The sequence below is a fragment of the Musa acuminata genome, chromosome BXJ3-9, assembly GCF_036884655.1.
Source record: "Musa acuminata AAA Group cultivar baxijiao chromosome BXJ3-9, Cavendish_Baxijiao_AAA, whole genome shotgun sequence".
In the NCBI taxonomy this organism is placed as follows: domain Eukaryota; kingdom Viridiplantae; phylum Streptophyta; class Magnoliopsida; order Zingiberales; family Musaceae; genus Musa; species Musa acuminata.
The window spans coordinates 4,494,232-4,517,285 of record NC_088357.1 but is presented as its reverse complement, the minus strand read 5'-3'; the positions used below and the strand labels follow the sequence as shown (position 1 = coordinate 4,517,285).

The 23,054-nt window shown below is 39.4% G+C and overlaps 2 protein-coding genes across 6 annotated transcripts; one reads left to right on the top strand and one right to left on the bottom strand.

Moving 5' to 3' along the window:
* Positions 1 to 637: 637 nt before the first annotated feature.
* On the bottom strand, positions 638 to 21,978 carry LOC103997159 (DNA repair protein RAD50). Of its 5 annotated transcripts, XM_009418311.3 has the most exons (26): positions 21,652 to 21,978; positions 21,381 to 21,548; positions 21,108 to 21,283; positions 19,229 to 19,343; positions 18,314 to 18,542; positions 17,685 to 17,863; positions 17,426 to 17,596; positions 16,028 to 16,132; positions 15,832 to 15,939; positions 15,525 to 15,736; positions 15,334 to 15,426; positions 14,523 to 14,650; positions 13,585 to 13,699; positions 13,351 to 13,480; positions 13,057 to 13,266; positions 11,886 to 12,094; positions 8,640 to 8,841; positions 6,615 to 6,784; positions 6,210 to 6,534; positions 4,784 to 4,909; positions 4,653 to 4,705; positions 3,615 to 3,765; positions 3,487 to 3,549; positions 3,079 to 3,212; positions 2,858 to 2,986; positions 638 to 2,784 (listed from the first exon to the last, which is right to left on the bottom strand). In XM_009418311.3, exons 1-26 carry the CDS (start codon positions 21,859 to 21,861, stop codon positions 2,745 to 2,747), a joined length of 3,951 nt encoding a protein of 1,316 aa, XP_009416586.2. In that variant the 5' UTR covers positions 21,862 to 21,978; the 3' UTR covers positions 638 to 2,744. The 5 variants fall into 5 exon arrangements, with proteins under 5 accessions (XP_009416586.2, XP_065024426.1, XP_009416588.2 ...); XM_065168354.1 differs by lacking the exons at positions 21,381 to 21,548; positions 21,652 to 21,978 and having other exon boundaries at positions 19,138 to 19,343; positions 21,108 to 21,247; XM_009418313.3 differs by lacking the exons at positions 638 to 2,784; positions 2,858 to 2,986; positions 3,079 to 3,212; positions 3,487 to 3,549 and having other exon boundaries at positions 3,625 to 3,765; positions 4,812 to 4,909.
* On the top strand, positions 865 to 2,268 carry LOC135649694 (anthocyanidin-3-O-glucoside rhamnosyltransferase-like). The gene has a single exon (XM_065168358.1). The coding sequence runs from the start codon at positions 865 to 867 to the stop codon at positions 2,266 to 2,268; it is 1,404 nt and encodes a 467-aa protein (XP_065024430.1).
* Positions 21,979 to 23,054: the final 1,076 nt, after the last annotated feature.

Here is a 23,054-nt window from a genome sequence, read left to right as displayed (position 1 = left end):
CTCTCCCTCTCTCTGATGAATGAGAGGGTATTTATAGAGAAGCTTACTGTTGTTTGATGTGCCCGCCTGCAGGAGGCAGACTGATAGCGTCTGACATGTGCGTTGGCGTGACGTAAAGAATCGAGCCTGAGTAGGCGTTAATGCATCTCGACCGATGTTCCGATCGGTTGACCGAGTGCAATCGCGTCGATCGAGGCGTGAGGCGTCGGCTGACGTCAGCCGAGTCTTATTTTAATTACTATCCATATCAACAGTATGAAAAGATGAATGCTAATGGCTTCGATACATTAATGTAATACTAGTTTTTTACTTTTTTACTGGTCTGATAGCCTCCTGGTTTTATGATTTGTTTACTATCTCCATTTTTATTTTTCTTTCTTCTATGATATATTTTTTTCTTAAAAATGGAAATTTTCTTTTTTTCTATATGTAACTATCAGAAAAAAAGTTCACCTAAACTTTGGCTGGTGGGATTTTCACGTGCGTCCGCGCGCGTCTTCCATCCACCTAATCGTTTTTTGCATGTTCGTTGGATGAAATCATGCGGCGCGTTGTGATGGGTGAGGAGTCGCCTTGCGATCTTTGGACAAGAATTGACTGACGACGGCGATCCGCCGAGGAGGATCGAGACCAGCGATAATTAATGCGGTTGCTGGTTGTCAGATTGGCTTAAATCCAACCGTTCCCTCGACCTACTGACCTTTCATCCGACGGTCCACCCTTCGCCCTCGTAACTCCGTCAGTAGTGCGGACCAACTGTCCGTCGCTCGCAAGCCTTTTTAAGTAGTGCTGCTGCCCACAGCTTCCTCGGCCTCCGTCCGTAGCACGAGCAAAGGCTTGAGGAGGAGAGAGAAGCCTGACTCCATGGACTCCGAACTCCACGTCGTCATGTTCCCTTACCTCGCCTTCGGCCACATCAGCCCCTTCCTGCAGCTCGCACGCAAGATCTCGTCCTGTGCCGCCAGCGGTGGCGTGCGCGTCACCTTCCTCTCCGCCGCCGCCAACGTCCCCCGGATCGAGTCCCTTCTCCCCGCCTCCACGTCCATCTCTGTCGTCCCGCTCTACCTGCCGGCCGTGCCCGGCTTGCCCCCGGGCGTCGAGAGCACGGCCGACCTCCCCCCGACGTCACCAGCGGCCGAGCTCCTCAAGCTCGCCGTGGACGGGACCAGGCCCCAGGTGGAGTCCCTCCTCCGTGAACTCCGCCCACACCTGGCCGTCTTCGACTTCGGCATGCAGTGGCTGCCGGAGGTCGCGGAGCCGCTCGGCGTCCGGACGCTCTTCTTCTCCGTCTTCGCGGCGGTCTCCACCGCCTACCTAACCGTCCCCGCGCGGCGCCTCCACGGCCCCGCCCCGACCCTCGGTGACATCATGTCGCCCCCTCCGGGCTTCCCGTCCGCCGCCTCCTCGATCCGCTCCGTCCCCGCCTACCAGGCCGCCGACTTCCTCTACATCTTCAAGAGCTTCGGCGGCGGCGCCTGCGTCTACGAGCGCGTCGTCAAATGCATCGAGAGCTGCAGCGCCATCGTCGCCAAGACGTGCACAGAGATGGAGGGCTCGTACATCGACTACGTTGAGCGCCAGTTCGGGAAGCCGATGCTGCTCGCGGGCCCGGTGGTGCCGGTCCCGCCGGAGGGAGAGCTGGAGGCCCGGTGGGCGAAGTGGCTGGGCGGCTTCGCGGAGGGCACCGTCGTCTTCAGCTCCTTCGGCAGCGAGACGTTCCTGACGGACGAGGGCGAGAGGGAACTCCTGTTAGGGCTGGAGATGACCGGCATGCCGTTCCTGGTGGTCCTGAACCGCCCCAAGTCCTGCACGAACGGGGAGCAAGAAGAGGTGAGGAAGAGGCTGCCTGAGGGATTCGAGGAGAGGGTGAAGGGGAGGGGGATGGTGCACAGCGGGTGGGTGCAGCAGCAGCACATCCTCCGCCACAAGAGCGTCGGCTGCTTCGTCTGCCACGCCGGGCTGAGCTCGGTGATGGAGGGGGTGGCGGCCGGCTGCCAGCTCGCGATGATGCCGCAGAAGGGCGACCAGTACCTGAACGCAGCGCTGTTCGCCAGGGACCTGGGGATTGGGGTGGAGGTGGAGAGGAAAGGCGAGGACGGGAGCTTCACGAGGGAGTCGGTGTGCGCGGCGGTGAGGAAGGTGATGGCGGCGGAGGCGGAGGCGAGGAAGAAGCATGCCAAGTGGAGGGAGTTCCTGTTGAAGAAGGAGCTGCAAGATGGGTTCACGGCAAGGCTGGTGGAAAGGCTGAGGGAGTTGGCAAAAGCATGATGCGTGATGAATGCATCGGTAACGTGGCCGGCAAACGCCGATCTCTACAGCTCAGAATCGCACTGTCACATTAAATAAAACATCGAGACTCGGTAACATTTCCATACAATACAATACATTTTCAGTGATGTCACATCTTTAGCAATGCATTTCGTTAGAAAATGACAAATCCATGTGGAAGTGACTGATTGATTGCTGATCCATATAGTACAAAAGAAGCACTATTGGTGCATGTGGCGCTCTGTCACGAGACCGCGACAGGCAGAACAGTTGTTGGTAAGCAGTGTAGATCAATGGATTCTTAGCCGGAAGGAAAATTGTCGACGCCATGAATACATCGTGTTTTCACCACAAGAAAAGGCGTTACCGCTGCATCAAAGTCGCCTTCATCCTCTCGCCACTCGAGTTGTTGGAAAAATATGTTTCTCGACCGACGGGATTTTGGGTGCAGAAAGCTTCATCTTCGGATTGTGAAATCAGTCGAAAATTTCTTGAGCTTCGATGATGCTGTGTTGACTGGAATCAAATCCAAAACCAGCCGAGTATAAGTATCTTGAAAGTAAGAGATCAAGAAGTACAATATGCTTACAGTTCATCCTTCGTGACGCGATAATATTTTTCAGCATGCTGACGTTGACCGATCAGCTGAGCAAACCTCTCATCGTGAGTAATTACTATCAACTGAAAATTCTCCTGGCCCTTCCGGTCTTCCATAATTCTGAGAGTACATTAATGAATGACAAGTTGTAGCCAAAGTCAGAACTTTCATAGCCATTCATCACTTCTACAGGATTCATCATGTCAAATTACCTTAAGAGAGCGGCAGCAAGACTTTCTGCGTTTGGCCCGTCCAAGTTGGTAGTTGGTTCATCAAGTGCTAGTATCCCGCAATTGAGACAAAATGTTTCTGCTAGAGCCAGTCTTATAATAAGCGAACCAAGAACCTGAAAACCAACATACGATGAACAAAATCATCATTACTGTCGAGCCTGAAAAAGAGCTAAATACTAGTGATCTTGCCAGCACAAGAGCTAAATATGTGGAAGGTACATGTATAGAACCCCAAATAGTTGGAAATTACAGTTTATTACTGTTGTTGTATGAGCAGTGCACATATTTAACTTGTGTATCAGTCAGCCAATGCTTGTCATCAAGAACTCATTTTGGTTTCTGATCGCCCTACCATCTATGCTTACTATAAACCAAACAAAACTTCACCTTCTGACCAGCACTACACCTTCCCCTCATCTCAAGCTCAGCATCGCCAGTCTGCATTAGGACCTGAATAGCAATTACATTAGAATCATCACTCACAATACTGTCTTGAATTATAATGTTTTCCTTACTCTGTAGCTGTATGACCGAGTCCCAGCACCTTCGGAATCAGAATGAATACTTATGTAATCAATATCCTGCCCCCTATAAGTTTGCTGCCATAATTCCTTAATGATCATGTTTATTTCCTCCATCTTCATTGTATGAAAGCGCATGAGAGCCCTAGTGACAGATAACAGCTAATCAGAAAGTGAATTAGCACTTTGGAACTAACCAAAGGAACAAGTAGAAAAAAGGAACTAACATTGTGCATTTGTTTGAATGCTCATCAGTTTAGCATGCAATTGAACTATCTAAGATAGAAGAGTGAGTGAGAAGGATGTTTATCAAGAGCAAACCATCATCAACCACCATAAAAGTGATAAAGAGGAGGTAATGCTAACCAAGAATGGGGTGGAAAATAAAACTACAAACCAAGTAGCTACTTAAGAAAACTGACATCTGACAGGATTTCTCTTATCCAGAAATCAAGCTAAAAAGTGTTGTTACCCTGCACATGATTGCAGAACATTGATCATCACAAAACAGGAAGTATAGAGCTTATTATAATACAGAAACAACAGTCAAATTAATGATTCTCAAACAATCCTCAGTGGTGAACTACAGTTAAAAGGCACCTCATTAGATACTTTCTAAAGAGCCAAGTCCAAGATGCAATTTGAAAGCATTAACTGCTTGTAGCATGTGAAACACATTGGTGCACTGTGCATTCTGATGAACCTTCCATTCGGCGGAGGAATATGGCACCATTAGTAGAGTGGAAATGGTTTTGGGAACTTGCCATGCTCGGAATATACTTCATTCTTGAGGACCCCAGTGATACAGTGACCCTGATGAGCATGCCAAGAATTTGAGTGGGATGCCAAGATCACCATACCCCGATGATTACATCGACAGGCCAAAATATGAATAGCATATCTTCACTATAGAAACCTCGATGCTAATGATATTAGATATCAATGCTAATGATATTAGATACCCAATACATAAACATAGGTGCTAATAAGCATTAGAGATGACGAAAGTTGATAATAAGATCAAGTGCTCACTTATCTAGTGCACTGTAGTATCTATCAAGGTCCTTGTTTGCCATTTCTGTTGTCTGCAAGCAGAGTGATCAATTCAGATATCCAATGGTAAAATGTAGAAGCTGAAATAGTGAAACAAGACATTTATATACCTTAAGTTGAATAAGCTGATTGAAATACCTTCTATCAATGTCATTATACTGAGCCTGTTTAAGGTCAAGCTTGTACTTTGATATGTTACTCTGATAGACAGAGAGAGTTCCATGACACCTATTCAGCTGTCAATGTAACATGACAAAATCAAGAAAGTGGCTGATTAATTAGAATGGAACATGTTTCCAAACATATGTACCACTTGGCTAACAGCAGCAATTTGCCTCATTGAGAGTAGGAAGATGAAACATGAACAGTGGGACCAGCAAGTTGACAACTTAATTAAAAAATACGGTTTGTCAAAGTAATTAGGTAATCGATACTGGCTGACATTTTTTTCTTTTTTTGGATAATATTCACATTAAGGGCAGACAACTGTCACTAAACAAATACAATTTGTCAAAGCAATCATGTACTGATACTGGCTAACATATTTCTGCTTGTCTGGATGTTATACATATCAAGATTTCATTTGTCTCCTTGAAATTTTTGCCCTCTGTTCCTGTGTTAAAAAATTCACCCTCATCTTTTAATCTATCATCTACCAAGTCTAGGAGAGTATTCACATACTACTCATGAGACTTTAGGCTGCATCATTATAAGAAGTCTTACAAGCCATAAGTTAGCCACCAACAAGGTTCTGCAGTTCCTATCATTCATGTAAGAAAATTTTCCCAATAATTTTTCTCAGATACCTAATTCAGATGCCTCAGACATTCTGATTGAGGCTCTAGTGGTCAAGTTTCACATGTTTCAGGCATGTATTAGCTTCTTTGTAAATAATAAAATGTTATTTGTACAACAAAACTCAACTTGGCCTGCTCGTAGTACGATGTGCAAGGATATAATGTCAAATCAGTGCACCAACACTATCACTCCACTAGTGAAGGTCGCTCAATCTGCCACAGGAAATAATCCTATTTTTTTCTAAAAGACACTTGTATGGATAAATATTTGCCATATGTTTATATAGTTGAATAGTTGAAAGTTAATATTTCTTTACACCTAAAACACTAAAAGTTAGTGTTTAGTTGACAGAAGTTCATTATTACTTGGTAGTTCTTTGTTCTAGTTTCATATGTTTATGCGTAGCTTGGCAGACTGTGTTAAAACACATTGTCATTTCCAATTATATGTGACTATATTGCATATTTTGTTTTTTTATTTTCCTTGTATGCATTATGTGGTACCCAACCCACCTATATACTGCTACTTTTCAAATATTGACCAAAACTAAAATTAATGCAAGACTTAGTTGCATCACTTGTTCTAGATCAGGTTAATTTATAATTCAACTATACTAGAAATAATAAAAAGAAAATTTTAACAAGTCATCCATAGTTTTAAACAAAAAAAACTTCATATCAGTACTATTTCCTGAAATTCAACTTGATACAGACATATATATAAGTGATTAGATATTACCTCGGAGAGAAGTCTCTCTTTCTCCTGCAAATGCCTTTTCAGATCAGCTTCTAAACTCGACATACTGCCAATATTTAACACCTTCTCCTCCAGAGATTCAATCTCAAAAGTAAGTTCATCTACTTCAGCTTTCGTCTTCCTATAATTCAAGTTATCATCAATATTTCTTTTTAGTTGATCTTGGTTTCTCAGTAACTCCTTACTCTTGTTCAAATCAGCTGAAATTTCCTGCTTCTTAGTTTCACATTTCTGTAGCTGTGATTCAAACAAAGTGTGCTTTTCTTGCAAGTCCTTTAATTTCTCAACTTTCTTTGAGTCAAGGTACCTAGAACAGACATATTAGTTTAATCAATTAAAAATACACTGACACCAATATTTGCAACTAGAAAAGGCAAATCGACATACTCTTTGATCCGACGACTAAGTGTCATAAGCATCTCAATGTCCTGCTGAAAACTTCTTTTACTTTCTGCTTGCTCATCATATTCTCGCTCAAGTTTCAGTTTTAAATCTGCATGATCTTGCAATAATTTATCTTTCTCCTTTATCAATGGAACAAGAGCTTCTGCTAAATGCTGGAAAGTTCACAAACGAAATGAAGCAGAAATGTCAGATTAAAATGTCAATTAACATATAGAAAATACTGATCTTCACTAGTAAGGTTAGTCACCAAAATCCATGGGCCATCATGTTTATTCAGAAGGAGCACCAAAATTATCAAATTAGTAGGGACTGGTTGACATAGAATTGGTGGGAGCCTTGTGTGCCAGGCCACTCCTTTTAACGGTCACCAATTTCACATACTAGTTAATTATGATAAATAATGGTTATTTTACTTATTTCTTCTGAAAATTGGTAAAGGACCCCTCTCTAAGGTTCTTTAGGGTTAGCAAGGGCCCAACTTTCACACAAAAAAATGCCCTAAAGTATATGCAGAAATTTTCATGCTTATTGGATCACTGAAGTGGATGTGGTTTTTGGTTTTCATATGCGCAGAGTCTAAGGAAATAGGGTTACTACGTGTAGAGTATCTTTCCTAATTTGACATTACAAAGCAGTCCGCCTACTGATAAACTATTTAAAATCAACAGAGAAGAAGAGTATAAAGAGTGTTAAGAATATTTAGGTTCTTTGCCTGTAACTTTGATATATTAAAAAAATTACAACGAGAAAATTTGAAAGAAACATATTTACCTATGATATGTTGGGAATACAATTCCATGACAATCTCGTGTTTGACATGTATTTTTTTCAGATGAAGATTGCTGCCTTGAGCAAACCTTGCTATTCTGTTTTCTCATTCTTTGCCACAAATTCTAGCGGGTTGACCATTGGTTGTGTGAGTTGTATATGTAAATATAAAGTGATCTAAAGTTCTGTAGCCATATGCTCGGCAAAGCACCATTCCCCATGTGGGTAACATAGAGACCAGGTACATGAAAGTCTGCACCAGTCAACATGGCTAGTATTATCCTCAACACAGATATAAAATAGAAGAATTTTTAACACATGCTAAAATTAAGTTCATCATTTACCCTATCGGAGCATCATGATAACAGTGCATCGGTCAAAGGTTGCAGATATCTAAATCAGATTCTAGAAAAAATCACAAAAGCGTTCAGTGCCAATCAAATTTTGGTGTAAACAGATGTGGAGAAGATTTATGTGAAGAGTAGAGGCAACTGAAACATGTAAGTACTTGACAACCATGAGCAAGACGATGGCTACAACCAGTTTGTTTACACCATTAGTGGTCACATAAGGCCAGCTTAGGCCACATTCATGGAATAAGAAATAGAGAAAAAGTAATCATTTGACTGTAAATGAGCAAGGGTGAAAAGTACGTAAGTCATGATTTACGTAAGGCATGAGAAAAAAGAAGGCAAGCTTACAATCATACCCACAAATTCTCATCCATATTTAATTCACCAAGTATTTGAAGGAGATTCGCTCTTAGTTTGATCAATTGTTAATGCATAGGCCAAGGCATTAAACATTTGTTTAAGTTGAAAAGGAAAATGCATCATTGTTCATCTATATTTTTTAACATGGTACTCTGCATGTCAGATTCAACTTCATGGGTGAAATTTTCTAGGCAGCGCAGAATCTCCTTTTTATCATTGAGGTCACAGAGAGAAAGCAACAAACTTAATAAACATCATAAAACAATCTTCGTCGCAATAATGACTGTAATCATATGTTAAAAGTGACTGTTGCAGACAAATGTAACAGCTATTATCCATTTGAGGGATTAATATAACTTCAAACGTAAGCTAGCACAATTGCCTAATAGATAGATAAGGATCACAGAGAAAATTAAGTTGAAAAGACTAAAATATAACGGGACAAATAAGGGTAACAGATAAATAAGATAGACACAATATGATGGGATAAGTAACCCCTAGACACATGAAAATACTATTAAATTACCTTCTCATCTAGGTCTACTTGAGCATTTTCCTCAGCTAGAAGAACTAAATCCTCATCTGCTTTTTTGACTTTGTGCAATATACTAGAGGCTTTCAGTTTTTCCTCTCTAAGAGCATGCCACCTCATTTGAATACTTGACAAATCAGCATTGAGGAACTTTTGTTCTTCTCTCAGATTCTCTACATCAGTACTCAGTGACTCCCTAGTCATAGATTCCATGTAAACCTCAGATAAAAATCAGAAAGAACCAAGACAATAATATCTTTCATCAAATACTGGTTAAACGATTACCTTCACAGGAGTTGAGACCACACATGGAAATAGAAGGTAATAGAAAAAGAAATGATAAACATTTATGGCATACTTGCCAACTAAAAAGAAGAAAAATGTTCATCCATATATCTCATAAATCTCACTAATAATCAACCTCAAATAAATCAGCAAAGGGAAAAAAACACAGATCGCTGTATTAGTACTTCAACAACTAAAAATGAACAGAAAAAGTCATGATTTTTTAACCCATCTAGTTGTCAAATATAAACATGATTGGTAAACTAAAGATTCTAATAAAGGAAATAATTTTGATGTTTTGTACACAAGCATATGTCAAACTGATGACCGCCAATTTATTCCAGCGCTACTCAAGTCATAGATCTACAACATTATTTGGGCGCATTCACATGCCTACCAAATGTCGTCAGAAGGAGCAATGCTGATGCTGCTTCAACACAGGCATGCTAGAAGCATGAATGTAAAAGAAAAAAAAAAGATCAGAGAAAGAGAGGACAAATCTAGGACTCACCTCAGATTGGTAAGTTCCAATGATGATCTTTAGATTAAAAGCCACCATGACATGACAACAAAAGACTATAAAAGTGACTAAATATTAAGTCAATCCAACAGGATAGCCAACTTGACTTCTCAATTCACATGCCAACCTAGTCCCTAACTTGAACAACAGTAATTTTCCCACAAAAAGATAGATCAAATGGATAACTAAATGCAAAACCAAAGTGCAACATATGAGTATTTAATAGGTTTATTTTTTCCTCTTTTCCATTCCTCCTAATCAGAAACAGAAAAGCCACTTTTCCTAAAGGCTCAATGGTAAACAGCATAAATCTCTAGTTGTGACCTGTTTCTTTGTCCCTTTTATTAAACTAATTTCTTATGATTGGTTACTCATACTTCTTGAAAGAAATAATTACTGTAACAGTGTTTAATACCTTTTGAGAAGTATGGTTAAGTCTTGTTTGATGTTTACGCCACAAAGCAGCATGCTAGCATGGACCAAAAGTTTGTACTTATCCAATATCACTAATCAATGAAGGAGAAAAAGAAAAAGGGCATTAGTGTGTAGCAATCAGTTTAAGGGAAACTAATTTAACCTTTTACCTATTCCCATTCTCAATATTGCACCATTAACCTCTCATATTTCTGAAACTGTGATAAATGAGATTGGTGAGCTAGGAATCTACCCATAGGGTCATACCACATGAATCTGGAACTTCTAGTTTTTGCCATATTTTGAAACTAAACTAGACTATCAAACCTTTAAACCAAACCACAGTGACAAATATAGATTCATTCTATCTAATGGTTTAAAACATCCACGCAAACCCCTAATTTCAGCAAAGTTAATAAAAAACTAAAGTAGAGCTTAGACATAAATTGCCAAATGATAACTTTACAAGAAACAACAAAGAAGCTTTGACCACTCTTAGTTTGACTAGCGATACTGCATTAAACAGAGAACAATGGAGGAAAAAGATCCGTGTTGCTCATTGCACATTATGGCTTTGTCATTTTTGTCAGTCGCAGACAGTAGCACGCTAGATGCATTCAAAGCTTTAAAAAAAAATGTCTATGGATTCAGTTTCAGGGTCTTTAAAATTCAGCCACAGAAGCAAGAGAAACAGAGGAAGGTTCCTGGGGAGTAACCATCTGTTGTCTCAAAGAAATTGAAGGAATCTGACCATACTGGTTCAAATGATATGTATGTAAACAAAATTCCTCCTTTTTCCATGTAGAGTAGCAAGATGACAAGATCTGAGAGATGTTATCATGTCAATAGTCCCAGGACCTACTGGCCAGGTATGTAATAATGTGCCTTCTTTCCTCTCTTCTGGTTTCTTTTTTCTTTCTTTCATTTTTCTTCAGCCAGGATGAGCACGACGGCAGACTGTACTATGTTGACACTTGACAGCACATGCCCATCCAGTGTCTAGCACAGGCTTGCCACTTAATTGCATTTTTTACTTCTTAATAATTAATTATGACTTTCCAAGGAAAATAATTAAAGGTCCACCCATAAAACAAACTGAACAAATATTTGAAAACAAGAAGATGAAATTATTATATATTTCTCAGTGAAGGGAAAGACTTGGTGCCACAGTAAGGTTGTAGTTGACCATGGTTCAAAACTTCAGGTCATGGCAAAAGCCTCAATGCTAGCAGGGTTAAGGTTGCATACATTGAACTGTTCCCTAAACTTGCTAATGTAGGAGCCTCATGCACTGGACTGCCCTTCTTTACAAGGATCAAAATATTAAGAACCATCAAACTTAATATGTTATGCTTGATCATTCCTAGTGAAGGTCAAGAGATGTTAACAAGCTCCAACATATCTTCCAGAAGAAGGGACACCTTTAGATGGTATAGGAAACATTGGTTATATTTGTGATTATATGTGTCTCAAGGTTGAAGCCCTTAAAATCAAAGTATCAGTGAATAAAATCCAGGAATTTATGTATCTCACTCCAGAAAGTAGCAGATTAAGAAAAAATGTATACGAATAAGATGCCAAAAGAATCCTATCAAGTCTAACTGGTTTTCTAGATGACCATTATTCATTCTTAAATTTACTTTGAGGTTGTAAATAACTCACAACAAACTGTTGTGGGCGTAAAATGAAGTTTCTAATAATTGGAAGAAATAACCTGAATCAAAATTTATATTAGATCAAGAACCTGGGTGTGCTAGATTCAGATTTAATGTTCATACTAATGGGATCCTACAATAAATTTCACGTCCAGGGCAAGATTCAGTATCTCAAATTCCATAGATCACGCTGATAGCAAACATCACAAAATCTGGATACGATTTGATATCCTTCTCCCGTCTCAATCTGGGCAAGATCATTCCATAGGGATGAACCATTTTTAATTATTAATTGAAGGTGCTTTGTGAAAACTATTAGTTCCTCATCCCTCCATGCCAACAGGAACTGATGCCAATGATGAATACCTTTTGCTTTGCAGAGAATTAAGCTGTAGCTGAATTTCCTCCATAGATCTGACACCTTGTCCTCGAGAATCTAGCTTATACTCCAAATCTTCAATTTGGGGTTTCAAATTCTCCATTTCCTGCCAAAGCCGGTCAATAGTTTCCACTGGTTGAAGTAAAACTTCTACAGCATCCTTCTCAGTCTTAACATGAGCTAGAACCCCTACAAGCTGCAGTCAAGCACCGCAACAAAGTCAGAATGATACCTATTTTATAATATTCACCTAACCACAGTAAAAGAAGTTGTTTAGTAACTGACGACAAAAGAATAAAACAAAGTGGTGTTAGATACCTCAGAAAAGATTTGCAAGTAGCTTGACATAACAAATGCAAAAGCCAAAATTGAACAAAGGCATATCAATTCACAACTACTACAAAAATTCTTAGTTTTTAGGTTTACCTTCATTAGATTGGCATCTTTCACATATAATATGTTAGTACCCAACTGCCAAATATATTTAAGCAAAGCAGATACTTCGAGAAAATCTGCTAGAAATTCTCTTGGGTATGTATTAAAAAAAAAGGTTCCCAGGATCACAAATAAAAAAAGATCAAACTTAGTACGTGCACATGTTGTCAGCATTGATTTGAAAACTCAACCTTCGCTTGTCAGTGAATCATATGTACCTCTAGATGTGTGATCACACAGATGACAGGCTAAAGAGAAAATAAAATGCTATAAACACAAGCTCCATAACTACTTATCAAACTTGAAATTTAAAACTGTAACAGAATTTGCACACCTAGTAACTGGAAGTGCCTGTCAGAGCACCACTGCTTTATCAGTGGCTTTGGAAAAAATATGGAAGCACATTAATTGACAAGTAACAGTTGAGAACAATAAAGAAGCTACTCACATGCTTGTGAAAACTTGTGAAAGCTCAAAGCACACGATGAAAGAAAGATGTCAACTTAATAGGATTCTGGAAAATTTTTGTAGCAAAGACGGGACTTCAATTTAATTTCAGAATGTTCAGAAAATCACACAAAAAATCCACTAAAAATGATTCTAAGGCAACTTCTATGCCCAGTTAAGATAACTACATTTGCTAAGATACTGACGAAGTCAAGTCACCAAAGTCATTCAACATGAAAACCTGAGTTTACTGGATCGAAAGATAGGTTATATTACATCGTCAAATGCCTGAGACTTCTGACTGAGATCTTCTGTGAGTTCTTTCAGATTTTTCTCTGCTAAAGGGATTGCTTCCTTTCCAAGTTTAACATATTCCTCATATATCATGCGGAGCTTGTCCAACTGCTGGAAATGTGTATCAGCATTTGAAGACTCCACAGCCAATAGTTTCATATGCTCTGCAGAACTTGCACTTTTAACTCTTTGCTGAAATTTGGAAGAGGTTCAACAAAAGCACTTAGGACAATGACATCAGTAGCCTGCTTTAATTTTACTTTCAACCATACTGACCTTCTTGACAAATTCATCCTCTTCTTCAGGTGAGAAAGGTCGTTCACAACAAGGACATATATGATGTGCACGAGCAACTCTTTCAAAAGGATCAAACATTTGGCGCATACCATCTGCAATGTTGTATTTGCTGCGTGGAGAATTTAAATGGATGACAAATGCTTACATATTCATCTAACAGAAACTGACTTGTGTAATATATGAAAATCAAAAACCATCTACAGATTAAGAAACCTCTTCTGAACATCTTTTTTCTCCATAGCCTCAAGAAGAACTTTGGTAAATGAACCTATATCTGCCGGTGCTTGGATCAAGGCCTGGAGTTTTGAATCAAGAAACCTTCTCTTTGCTACATAAAAGGTCATCACTCAAATCAAAACCTCAATCTAAATTAAAAGTTATGAAAAAGAATGGATAAAAGATAAATAAGTCAAAACTCAAAACTCGAAAGTACCTATAGACTATAGAGTACCAGTTCACTTGAAACTGGTATGTATAAAGTACAAGTTTGACACACAACCAAGTATAACAAAAAAGCAGGAGGAAGATTTTTGAAATTTAGGGCTCTGATCCCAAGTAGTTTCTGGATTGACAGACAAGTTTGATATCTAACAAATAATAAAATATAAACTTAAGATTAAGTAGATGAAGCTGGAAATATTACTTATGTTTAGGGAATACCAATCTTGAGTTCAATTGTCTACCAGCCAAAACCATGCAATTAGTTGATTAACAATACTTGTCCACTAACATTTCAAACATGATAGTGATCCTCTATTTCAATTCGTTCACCAGCATGCGCCGACATGCTTATAAACAAAAGTCCAATGAAACAACAAATCTCAAAAAACAGAAAAAAGATGCCTTTTTATCTCTATGCATGTAACACAACAAACTAAGTCATACACCATGTATGAGTAGTGTAAAATTTTTTTCAAAAAAATCTGTTGAACTTCAAATTTCTGTAAGACAAAAGTAGAAATTGTTTCAAGCTCGGGACAGTTATTACAAAATAGCATAATAAAAGGGCATCCTTAGTAGGAAGATAATAACAGAAAAGCCTGCAAATAAAGAATTTGGCACTTTCAATCAATAGCTAGCCTAATCATTGCTAAGAGAGAAGAGGGGCAAACTGAACATTTAAGATGGCAAGGAAAAAAAAAAGAAATTACCATCCACATCTTTTTGAAGCTTTAAAATGTGGCTTTTAGCATCTTGTATTTTCATCTGCACCAATTTCACTTCCTTTTCTGCTTCCAGAGTTTTTGAGTTCAAGTCATCATACTCTTTCTTTGAAGACCTTAATTGGAAAGTTCACCAAACTTAAGTGACACAACCAACATAACAGAATACAGATATGCAGCACAGTCAAAGAACAGCATTTAACCAGACATAATAAACTTAGAACACTGCTAGCACAGAAACAAATATCACATAGATTAAGGCACTGGTTATACCTACTCTTTAATTCAATTGTGCCTAGAGCACTGGTCTTCCCCTATTTAACTTTCAGCTACTTAACATTAAGTTTTGGCTCTTCATCCTCTATAAGGAAAAAATGCTCTTACGGATTAAAGACATATAGCAGCTATGGTAATGCTGAGAGTTGAATTTAACAAGTATGTTTCTTCATACATATGCACATGTAATTCTATCAAACTTTCATATGATACAGATTTTGAGTCACAGGAAAAGGTTTCATAACATGAAACAAAGATCGGCTGAGCTGAAGTAAATGTTTTAAAGAATACCGGTTACATAAAAGATATGCCTTTTTCCTGTCCTAGATTCAAGATTACATAAAACATAAAACTAAGACATATATCAGGAAAAATAAAAGATAAACTTGTTTTCTTATGAATTTATATTACAGTATCTAAAAAGAGGACTAACAGGACTGAAAAAAGTTTTTTTTTTTAATGAAGAACAAATCCAACAGATGATCCTATAAAATATCAACAGAGAAAGAGATAATAACACAACCCAAAGGCATGAGTGGCCTCCTTCTTGAGATCTTTATCAGAAGGAACTCTTCCTTTCAGCACACCTCTGATTTTTTCTTTGTATTCTTCCATTCTGAAAGTTAGCACAAAGTTAAAAATCGAAAGACAAAGAAACAGATGATGAATATGAACTAATTACTAAATTCACAAAAAAAGGAGTAAAGAACTTGCATTTTTTTTTGTTTCCTCTTGCAGCTCTCAAACTCTTCCTTCTTCATATCCAGCTTCACCCTATCCTCAGAGTCACTAGCCAAGATATCTTTCTCACGGTATAGAGCTTTGATCTTTTGGTCCAAACTAAACATTTCAGTGCGTTTTTGACTGATGGTGGCTTCGTAGTCCTTTTCTCCCAGTAGAAGTGTCTTCCTTTCAACCTCAATTTGCTATCAATAAACCCAAATGTATGGTGTGTCAAAGTTCGCTTCTTCCAGAAGAAAGAAATCAAGACAGATACCAGAAAGCAAGGGACAGGACATACAAAGCTTCTTTCCCTTTCATCTATGTGAGACAGATTAAGGTTTGACAATTCATGATCTGCAAGATCTCGCTCGTTGGCTTTCTCTTTCATGCGCTTTGAAATGCCTAACTGATAAACACTTGCAGGGATTAATTCCAGCAGTAAGTATCATACCTTTAGGCTTTAACAACAACAATCTAAACAGTTTGTTACAAACCTTGGTCTCACTCTTGGCCTGTTTCTGACTTTCAACTTCACTACAACGAGCATTTGCTGTGACATAACGTTCCCATAAAAACTTAAGCTCCATTTCATTTGATTTCTGTATACAACAATAGTTGGTGTTAGAGCTGAAATGTGAAAAAAAAGTATCTTATAAAACTTTTCTTGAACATCATCTGTTAAGCATAAAAATATATATCTCTAGATGCAGTAGCATAAACCACTGAATTCCATGTTCTGTGATCCTTCAATAATCCCACATCAAAAAACAGTTATATTAGACTGGATGGGCCTACTACTAACATGGACTTAAGATTTTGGATTATACGATTAAGGATCATTTTGTCCAAATTATTGGATCTGTAGGTCTGTTTATTTTATCATCACAAATTAGTATTGGAGTAGAATGCAGGAGCATGTGTGTGCAGATTAAACCAATAAAAAAGGTCTATTCACATACAATCTCAAAGGGCAAGTTGCAGCTCAAAACCACCATTGTGGTATCATGCTCCCGCATACCTTCATGCTCATCATGTATACAAAAAAACCATATAACAAATGTTAAGGCAGCACTTGGCCCTCAATTTTGTGCACGGCTCAAGTTTAATTCTACATCAATTAAACATGCGATAATACTTGATAACTCTTCTACCAGTTGCTAAATATTTTTTGATATTCCAATTTTCCAGCTTCACAATTTAACTTCATCTCCACTTATGAATCAACATCATGCTTTTGAAAACATTGACTTGTTACATCATATGACATTGCAGCAAGCTCATCTATGCTAGGCATAAAAAAATATTCTCTGATGATAACTTCAGGTGTGAAAACGTTTAGAGAACATTCGGTTGCCGTGGCAGAGCTTACTTTCACATTCCACCTTCAATGCCCTCAATATCTCCAATGCACTAGTTAAGCACATCAGTCTTTACCAAGTGACATCCTGTTACCCAAAAGTTGTTGTCTCATGGAACATGGGCAACACCAACACCATTCTGCACAACATGAATCCATGCCATGCCAGTTGACACGCCCTTGTGCTGACTGACAAGTCATATACAGCCACCAAAATTGGCTTCACAAGAGTAATGTATGTGAAACTAAATTGAAGGAATTAGTATTAGCACTAACAGTGTTAATCATGCTTTGTTCGTTTAACAAGTGGAAAAGAGAAGTTATTTCGGACTATAGAGAGGATAAACACAAATTGCGACCGACTAACAGTAATATCCTATAAAAAGTGACAATTCAGACAAAATAAGAATATTCACTAAAATCCATGGAAACTATGTGATTATAACAAACTAAAAGAGATAAGACTTAAAGGGTATGGAACAGAGATAGTCTTTGATGAACCATAATATAAAGAATATAGAGAAAATATATGCACCTTTTTATCTTGTAATTCCTTCTCAACATCCAACAGTCTTGTCTTTGTGCGATTTGTAAGGTTCAAAGCAACATCATTGCTAAAGGGGGCATCAGGAAGAGAACCAAGATTATACTTTGTAAATATCCTCAGGATGGTTGAATCACGTTCGCGTCTCAAAGACATATGAGCCTAAAAGATTATGTCAATCTTTAAACTAAAGCCATTAAACAAATTAGAAATGAACTGATAAAGCTTAAATTGAATCCTGGAAACATACGTCTGCTTCAGCCTGAAGTTTCCCAATCTCACGTGTAGTGTCATTTATTGTCTGCAAAAGCAGGGAACTTTTGGTTTCTTCATCATTCATCTCCCTTTCCAGCTTACTAATTTTTGTTTCAAGTAATGCAATCCTTTCCTCAAATTTCATTTGCCATTCTTTCAACTCCTCATCAGTATCTAGAAGAAGGATAGGCATTAATGATAAACAAGACCACAAGGCTGAGGATACTTGCAAGCAGCATGCATCAACAGAACCATGAAAGTGGTCCATACATGCAAGAAAACCTTAGCACTTATCTGTTCCCGACTTTAAAAAAAAAAACCACTATTGACTCAAGTCAGTCAACCAAGGATTGCACTTGCTAGCCATGCCAATCCTTACCAGCTGGCAGATGTTTTGCCAGCTCAAGACTCCTCATAATGCCAGCAAGGCTGTCATTATCCACTATTAGGCCTGCTGCTGGCTTGTGTCTGCCAACAGACCTCATGCCATTATCCTTATGCGTATTACCAGTACAGGGCATCTAAGCAAAAGTGATATCTTGGGAGTCGACAACTTTCATGTGCCTTCATCAGAAGCATAATTTTCTAGTCATTTGCTAAGTTTATGGTAATTGATTGATGAACCTTCATTTTCCTCCGCAAGAGCAGCATATTGTGTCTGCTGAAGTTTATACAACGTGCTTCTAGCAGTAGTTCTCATTGAAATCTGATCTTGGAGCTTCCTCAATTCCTTCAGTGTGGTTTCTGCGTGCAGTATTTTATTCTCAATGCCTTCAATGTTCCCCTCTAACTCCTTTATTTGAGCTTTTAAGAATTCAGATTTCTCTTGATCTTGAGCAATATTCTCACGAAGCTGCGAGCAAAACAAACTCAGATTACTAAAAGACTGTTCACCAACTAATGTTGCAGAAAACAGAAACACCACTAGAAATTTATGCTGATCACATATACTAGGAAACTATATCCAATAAGAAAATATAAAATTTTATAGCAAAATGTTAAAGTCATACAGCACAATGATGTCATTTTTCATACAGCACAATGATGTCATTTTGTCAGCTCTTCCTTATCTATTATCATTCAAGGTCAAGTGTTTCACAAGGGTCCTGAAGTCAGCATTTAATCCAAGCCCAAAGCTAAACGGTGAAGGAATGCATCGGTGGATACAATAGTGTAATTTTTGGGTCATGAAAGAACAGGAGATTCAATTCAGGTATGGTCACCTTATGGTCACAAGCCCTAGTTACTCATGTCCAAGTAAATATGGAAATAATTGCACTCAGTTAGCAGTTTGCACTCAATTCACTGTAGCATAAGCATTCTAGTGCAAAGTAGCAAGAGGTATTTTTCAAGTCCAAAATGTAGAGGAATATCAATCTGTTGATCGAAATTATCAACTTTAATGGAAAAAAAATGCATACTAAATTTCCCATAGTTATATGGGTCACCTGCAAATGGTTTATACAACAAGAAGTATGAGACATCTGCTGCTTGAAGTGGAACAGGATGCAAAACAAGGCAGACAATTTTTTAGAGGACCTTATAAGCTGCATCTTTCAGAGTTTGCAGGTTCTCCAACTTCAGCTTGTACGTTTTTATCTCCTGTGCTTGTTCCTTGTGAAGTTTCTTTATGGCCTCTAAAGCTTTGGTGTAGCTAGGAGAGAGAATCCCAAACTACAAGTTAGAGATATCCAATAAATGCAATTGAAACATTATAAAAGACAAGAACAGAGAAGGTATAGCAACAGTCAGCATTCTTTCAAGTAGAATGCATGGACATCGGTATTAAATAAAGCTATCAGGATTTAGCAGGGTAAAGTTTAGTTTGCACAAGAACTGCAGTTCAAAGGAAATAGAAAAGTGCAAAAAAAAGCAATTGACTGGTTTTCTATTTTGTCAATCTCAGAGTCTGAGATGGAAACAACTTTAGTATGTCCAAACTTCTAAAAAAAGGACCTTGTATTAAGCAATAGATTAGAAATCCAAAAAGAATGAAACATCCGGATGGCTACTAACTTCAAATTTTATTACTATTAATCGAACCTAGCAATATATTCTTCAAAGAAGATGTCATTATTGGCTCAAGAATAGGTGACAAGGAATAATTAGATTAATAAAGATATATTTTCATCAGTGGTTTCAAAAGGCGTTAGGTGCTCACCTCGCCCGAGCACCTCGCAGAAACCCCAGGCGCAGCGCTTCAATGAAGCACTACTCGGGCGCTCGCTCAGGCGAGCACTTGAGTCAACTTTAGGACTTGGGTTCAATCGTTGGTTCGATTGGACTTATAAGTTGGTTCAATCAAACCAACTAACATAGTCCAACCCCCTCCCTCGACCAACACAGTAAAAGAAAAGAAACCCTACATCTGTCACCTTTATTCGCTCTGCCAACCATCGTCGGCAACCTCGTCCAATCTCGTATGCCGCTGCAACTCAGCTACCGTCGCTGCAGCTCGTCCGTCGCTAGAGCTCGTCCGCCATTGCAACTCATCTGTTGTTGGAGCTCGTCCACCACTGCAGCTCGTCTAAACCCTAAACCTCTTCCGCTGCTATAACTCTGTCAGCTGCTGTAGTAGCTCTGTCCGTCACCGATGGCAACCTCTTCCATCCGCCGCCTTTGAACGCTCCGTTTGACGCTGCAGCTCTGTCCGTTGTCATTGACAACATCGTCTACTGCCTTCCTCCGCCACTGCAGCTTCATCCATTTGCAGCTGCAGTTACGTTTGCCACCCTCTGCTTCCCCCACCTTCCTATTAATTAGATTGCTTTGTCTATTCCCCCACCTTCCTGTTAATTAACTGGTTGGCTCTTGTCCAACTTTGGTCAAGAAACTCCCTGGTTAACAAAACATTCCTGGTATCAATGAAACTCTCTTAGCTTTAAATTGTTGATGTCTTAGAGCAGCAAAACATTCCTGGTTAATAAGATGCTTTTGGAGCAGTTTAATTCTAACATAGGTCTTCATAAACATGTTTAACATATTTTTATTTAGTTGTATATTATTTTAATTATAATATTCAGGAACACCTCGGACGTTTTGGGACCTTGGTGTCTTTTAGTGCCTAGTGCCTTTTAAATCACTGATTTTCATTCTAAAACTAGATATTTACTAAGCTATCATTAATGAATTCTTCCACATATAGGGCAGAATTAAGCCTCTGAGACTATGCATTGTCTGATGGAACAAGTGTGTCCGTAAACGTTCCAGAGTGTTTTGAAAGCACTGTACAGAATATGATGTACAGACCTATTTTTGAAGGTTTGCAAACCATATAATTCAAATCCAGAAGTCAAAGGATAATCTTAGCTTCTCAATAAGGCAAAGACAAAACACGCATCCACAAGACAGAAACAGTTGCAACCATTGTCAGCAAACGTGCAGTTGAAATCAAGTTTAGGTAAGAAAGAGGTAATACCGGGTGGCAGAGAATATGTCATCAAACTTCTTCTTGAGGGTCGAAGGGTCCTGAAGAGGCCAGTTGGATTCGTCCTGGTGCACGAATATCACGTTCTCCAGGATCGCCTTGGAGACGCCCATCAGCGCGGGGATCTCACGGTCCATGTCGGCACATCGATAGCTAAGGCAGACCTTCTGCACTCAACAAGGCAAAAAAAGGATCAGCGTGTCAAAGGCACGTCAATTGGTGAGACTGAGGAGAGGAGGGAGGGGGAAAAGGAAGGGAAGGGACCTCCCCAGTGTGGGGATTGATGGTCTGGAGGACGCTCTCGATGGCCTTGAACTCCATCTTGGAGGCCTTCTGGGTGAGCTGGAAGGAGCGGATGCAGACCACGTCCTTGCCGGCGGCCGTCTTGAACCGCAGCTTAATCTGCCCCTTGGTCTCCGTCTCGCCCGCCACCTTCGCATGGAAAAATCCCCGAAAACGAATCAAAACGACGAAAAGCAGCCGGAGACGACGACGACGACGACGACATCAAAGGGGATCGAGAAGGGAGGAAAACCTTGGGGTCGTGGATGAAGCTGTGGCCGGAGCGGGAGTTGGGCGGGAGTTCACCGGTGCAAGAGAGCTTGAGGCACTCGATGATGGTGGTCTTGCCGGCGCCGTTGGGGCCGACGATGAGAGTGAGCGGCTTGAAGAAGGTAATGACGTGCTTGTTCTCCGGGCTGAAGCTCCGGATCCCCTTGACCAGCATCTTGTCCACCGTACTCATCTTTCCTTTTCCCTCTCGCTCTACTCTCCCCTTCTCTTTGGCTTGTCGATCACGCTTACCCTCTCCACCTCTCCATCTCTTGCTGTGTCTTCTCCTCAAGGGTTTTGGCTGTTGATTGCCCCTCTTGTAACGGCAAAATAAATGAGGCTTGGGGTTTATATATCATCTATAAGCGAATTCTCTATAAAAAAAAAACTATTTTTTCGTTTAGAATACCTTTTTTATATTTCGGAAAAGACGTTATTTATTTATCATAATTTTTCCTTAAGAGTATATATATATATATATATATATATATTTCATTTGCTATGCAGGTCTCTTAATCTCTACTCTCACTCTATTGTTCATATCATGAGTTGATATAACATAAATTATATATATATTATATTAATAATTTATTATGAGTTAATATGTCGCATAGATTTTAACATATATTAACTCAAATTTGACGAGAGAAATTTAAGTACTATTATTTTTAAAATATAAAATTTATTTTAGATACGAATAAATCGTAAAGTTTAAATAGTCTATCAAAATCATAAGCTAAAATATACCTTAACATAAGCACATCGACTGTACAGTGATTTCTGTCTATGGTCACGATTTTTAGATAAATCGTAGTATTCGATCGGAATCATATTGCAAAGTCCACCAGATGTGATTGGTGTATGGTGTACAGTCAACGATCTTTTCTTAGATAAAACTCAAACACGAGAGTTGACTTTTGTTCTTCGTTGAGGTGCAGAGTACGTGACGCAGAGGTATTGTCGAGGATCGAGCCATCAACGTACAGGGGAAGATAATATCGACGAGATGAACACACACTGCCGATTCGCATCTCTGAACTCGAAGAGAGAAGGCGCCGCTCCGTCCATCGATCAGGAGGAGCCGCCCGCGATCGCCGGTTGTCGTCATCTTGTGTTGGCTGACAATGATAGGAAAGGGATGGCGAGCGACAAGCGATTCGTGCGCGCTCAAAACCAGCAGCTCTCTCCTTTGGCTGGCCGGATTGACCTTAGCAGCCTTTCGCAAGTCTTCTAATCTGTATTTGATTGCGTGAGACTGCAGGCTTACTGCAAATCCTACGTCAGTCATCGCAATCGTTCTATGTAGGTCGTCGTGTTCGAGGATAGGGTGACAGAAGTTGTCACCGATGAAGACCTGGAATCTCGTCTTCCTCTCCGTCGCCTTGG

Coding starts and splice junctions, on each gene's coding strand:
- LOC135649694 (XM_065168358.1), top strand. CDS start 865: ATGGACTCCGAACTCCACGTCGTCATGTTCCCTTACCTCGCCTTCGGC.
- LOC103997159 (XM_009418311.3), bottom strand. CDS start 21,861: ATGAGTACGGTGGACAAGATGCTGGTCAAGGGGATCCGGAGCTTCAGC. Junction 21,284..21,380: donor TCAATCCCCACACTGGGGAG/GTCCCTTCCCTT, acceptor TGTTGAGTGCAG/AAGGTCTGCCTTAGCTATCG. Junction 12,095..13,056: donor AGTCTCAGGCATTTGACGAT/GTAATATAACCT, acceptor GCTTGACTGCAG/CTTGTAGGGGTTCTAGCTCA.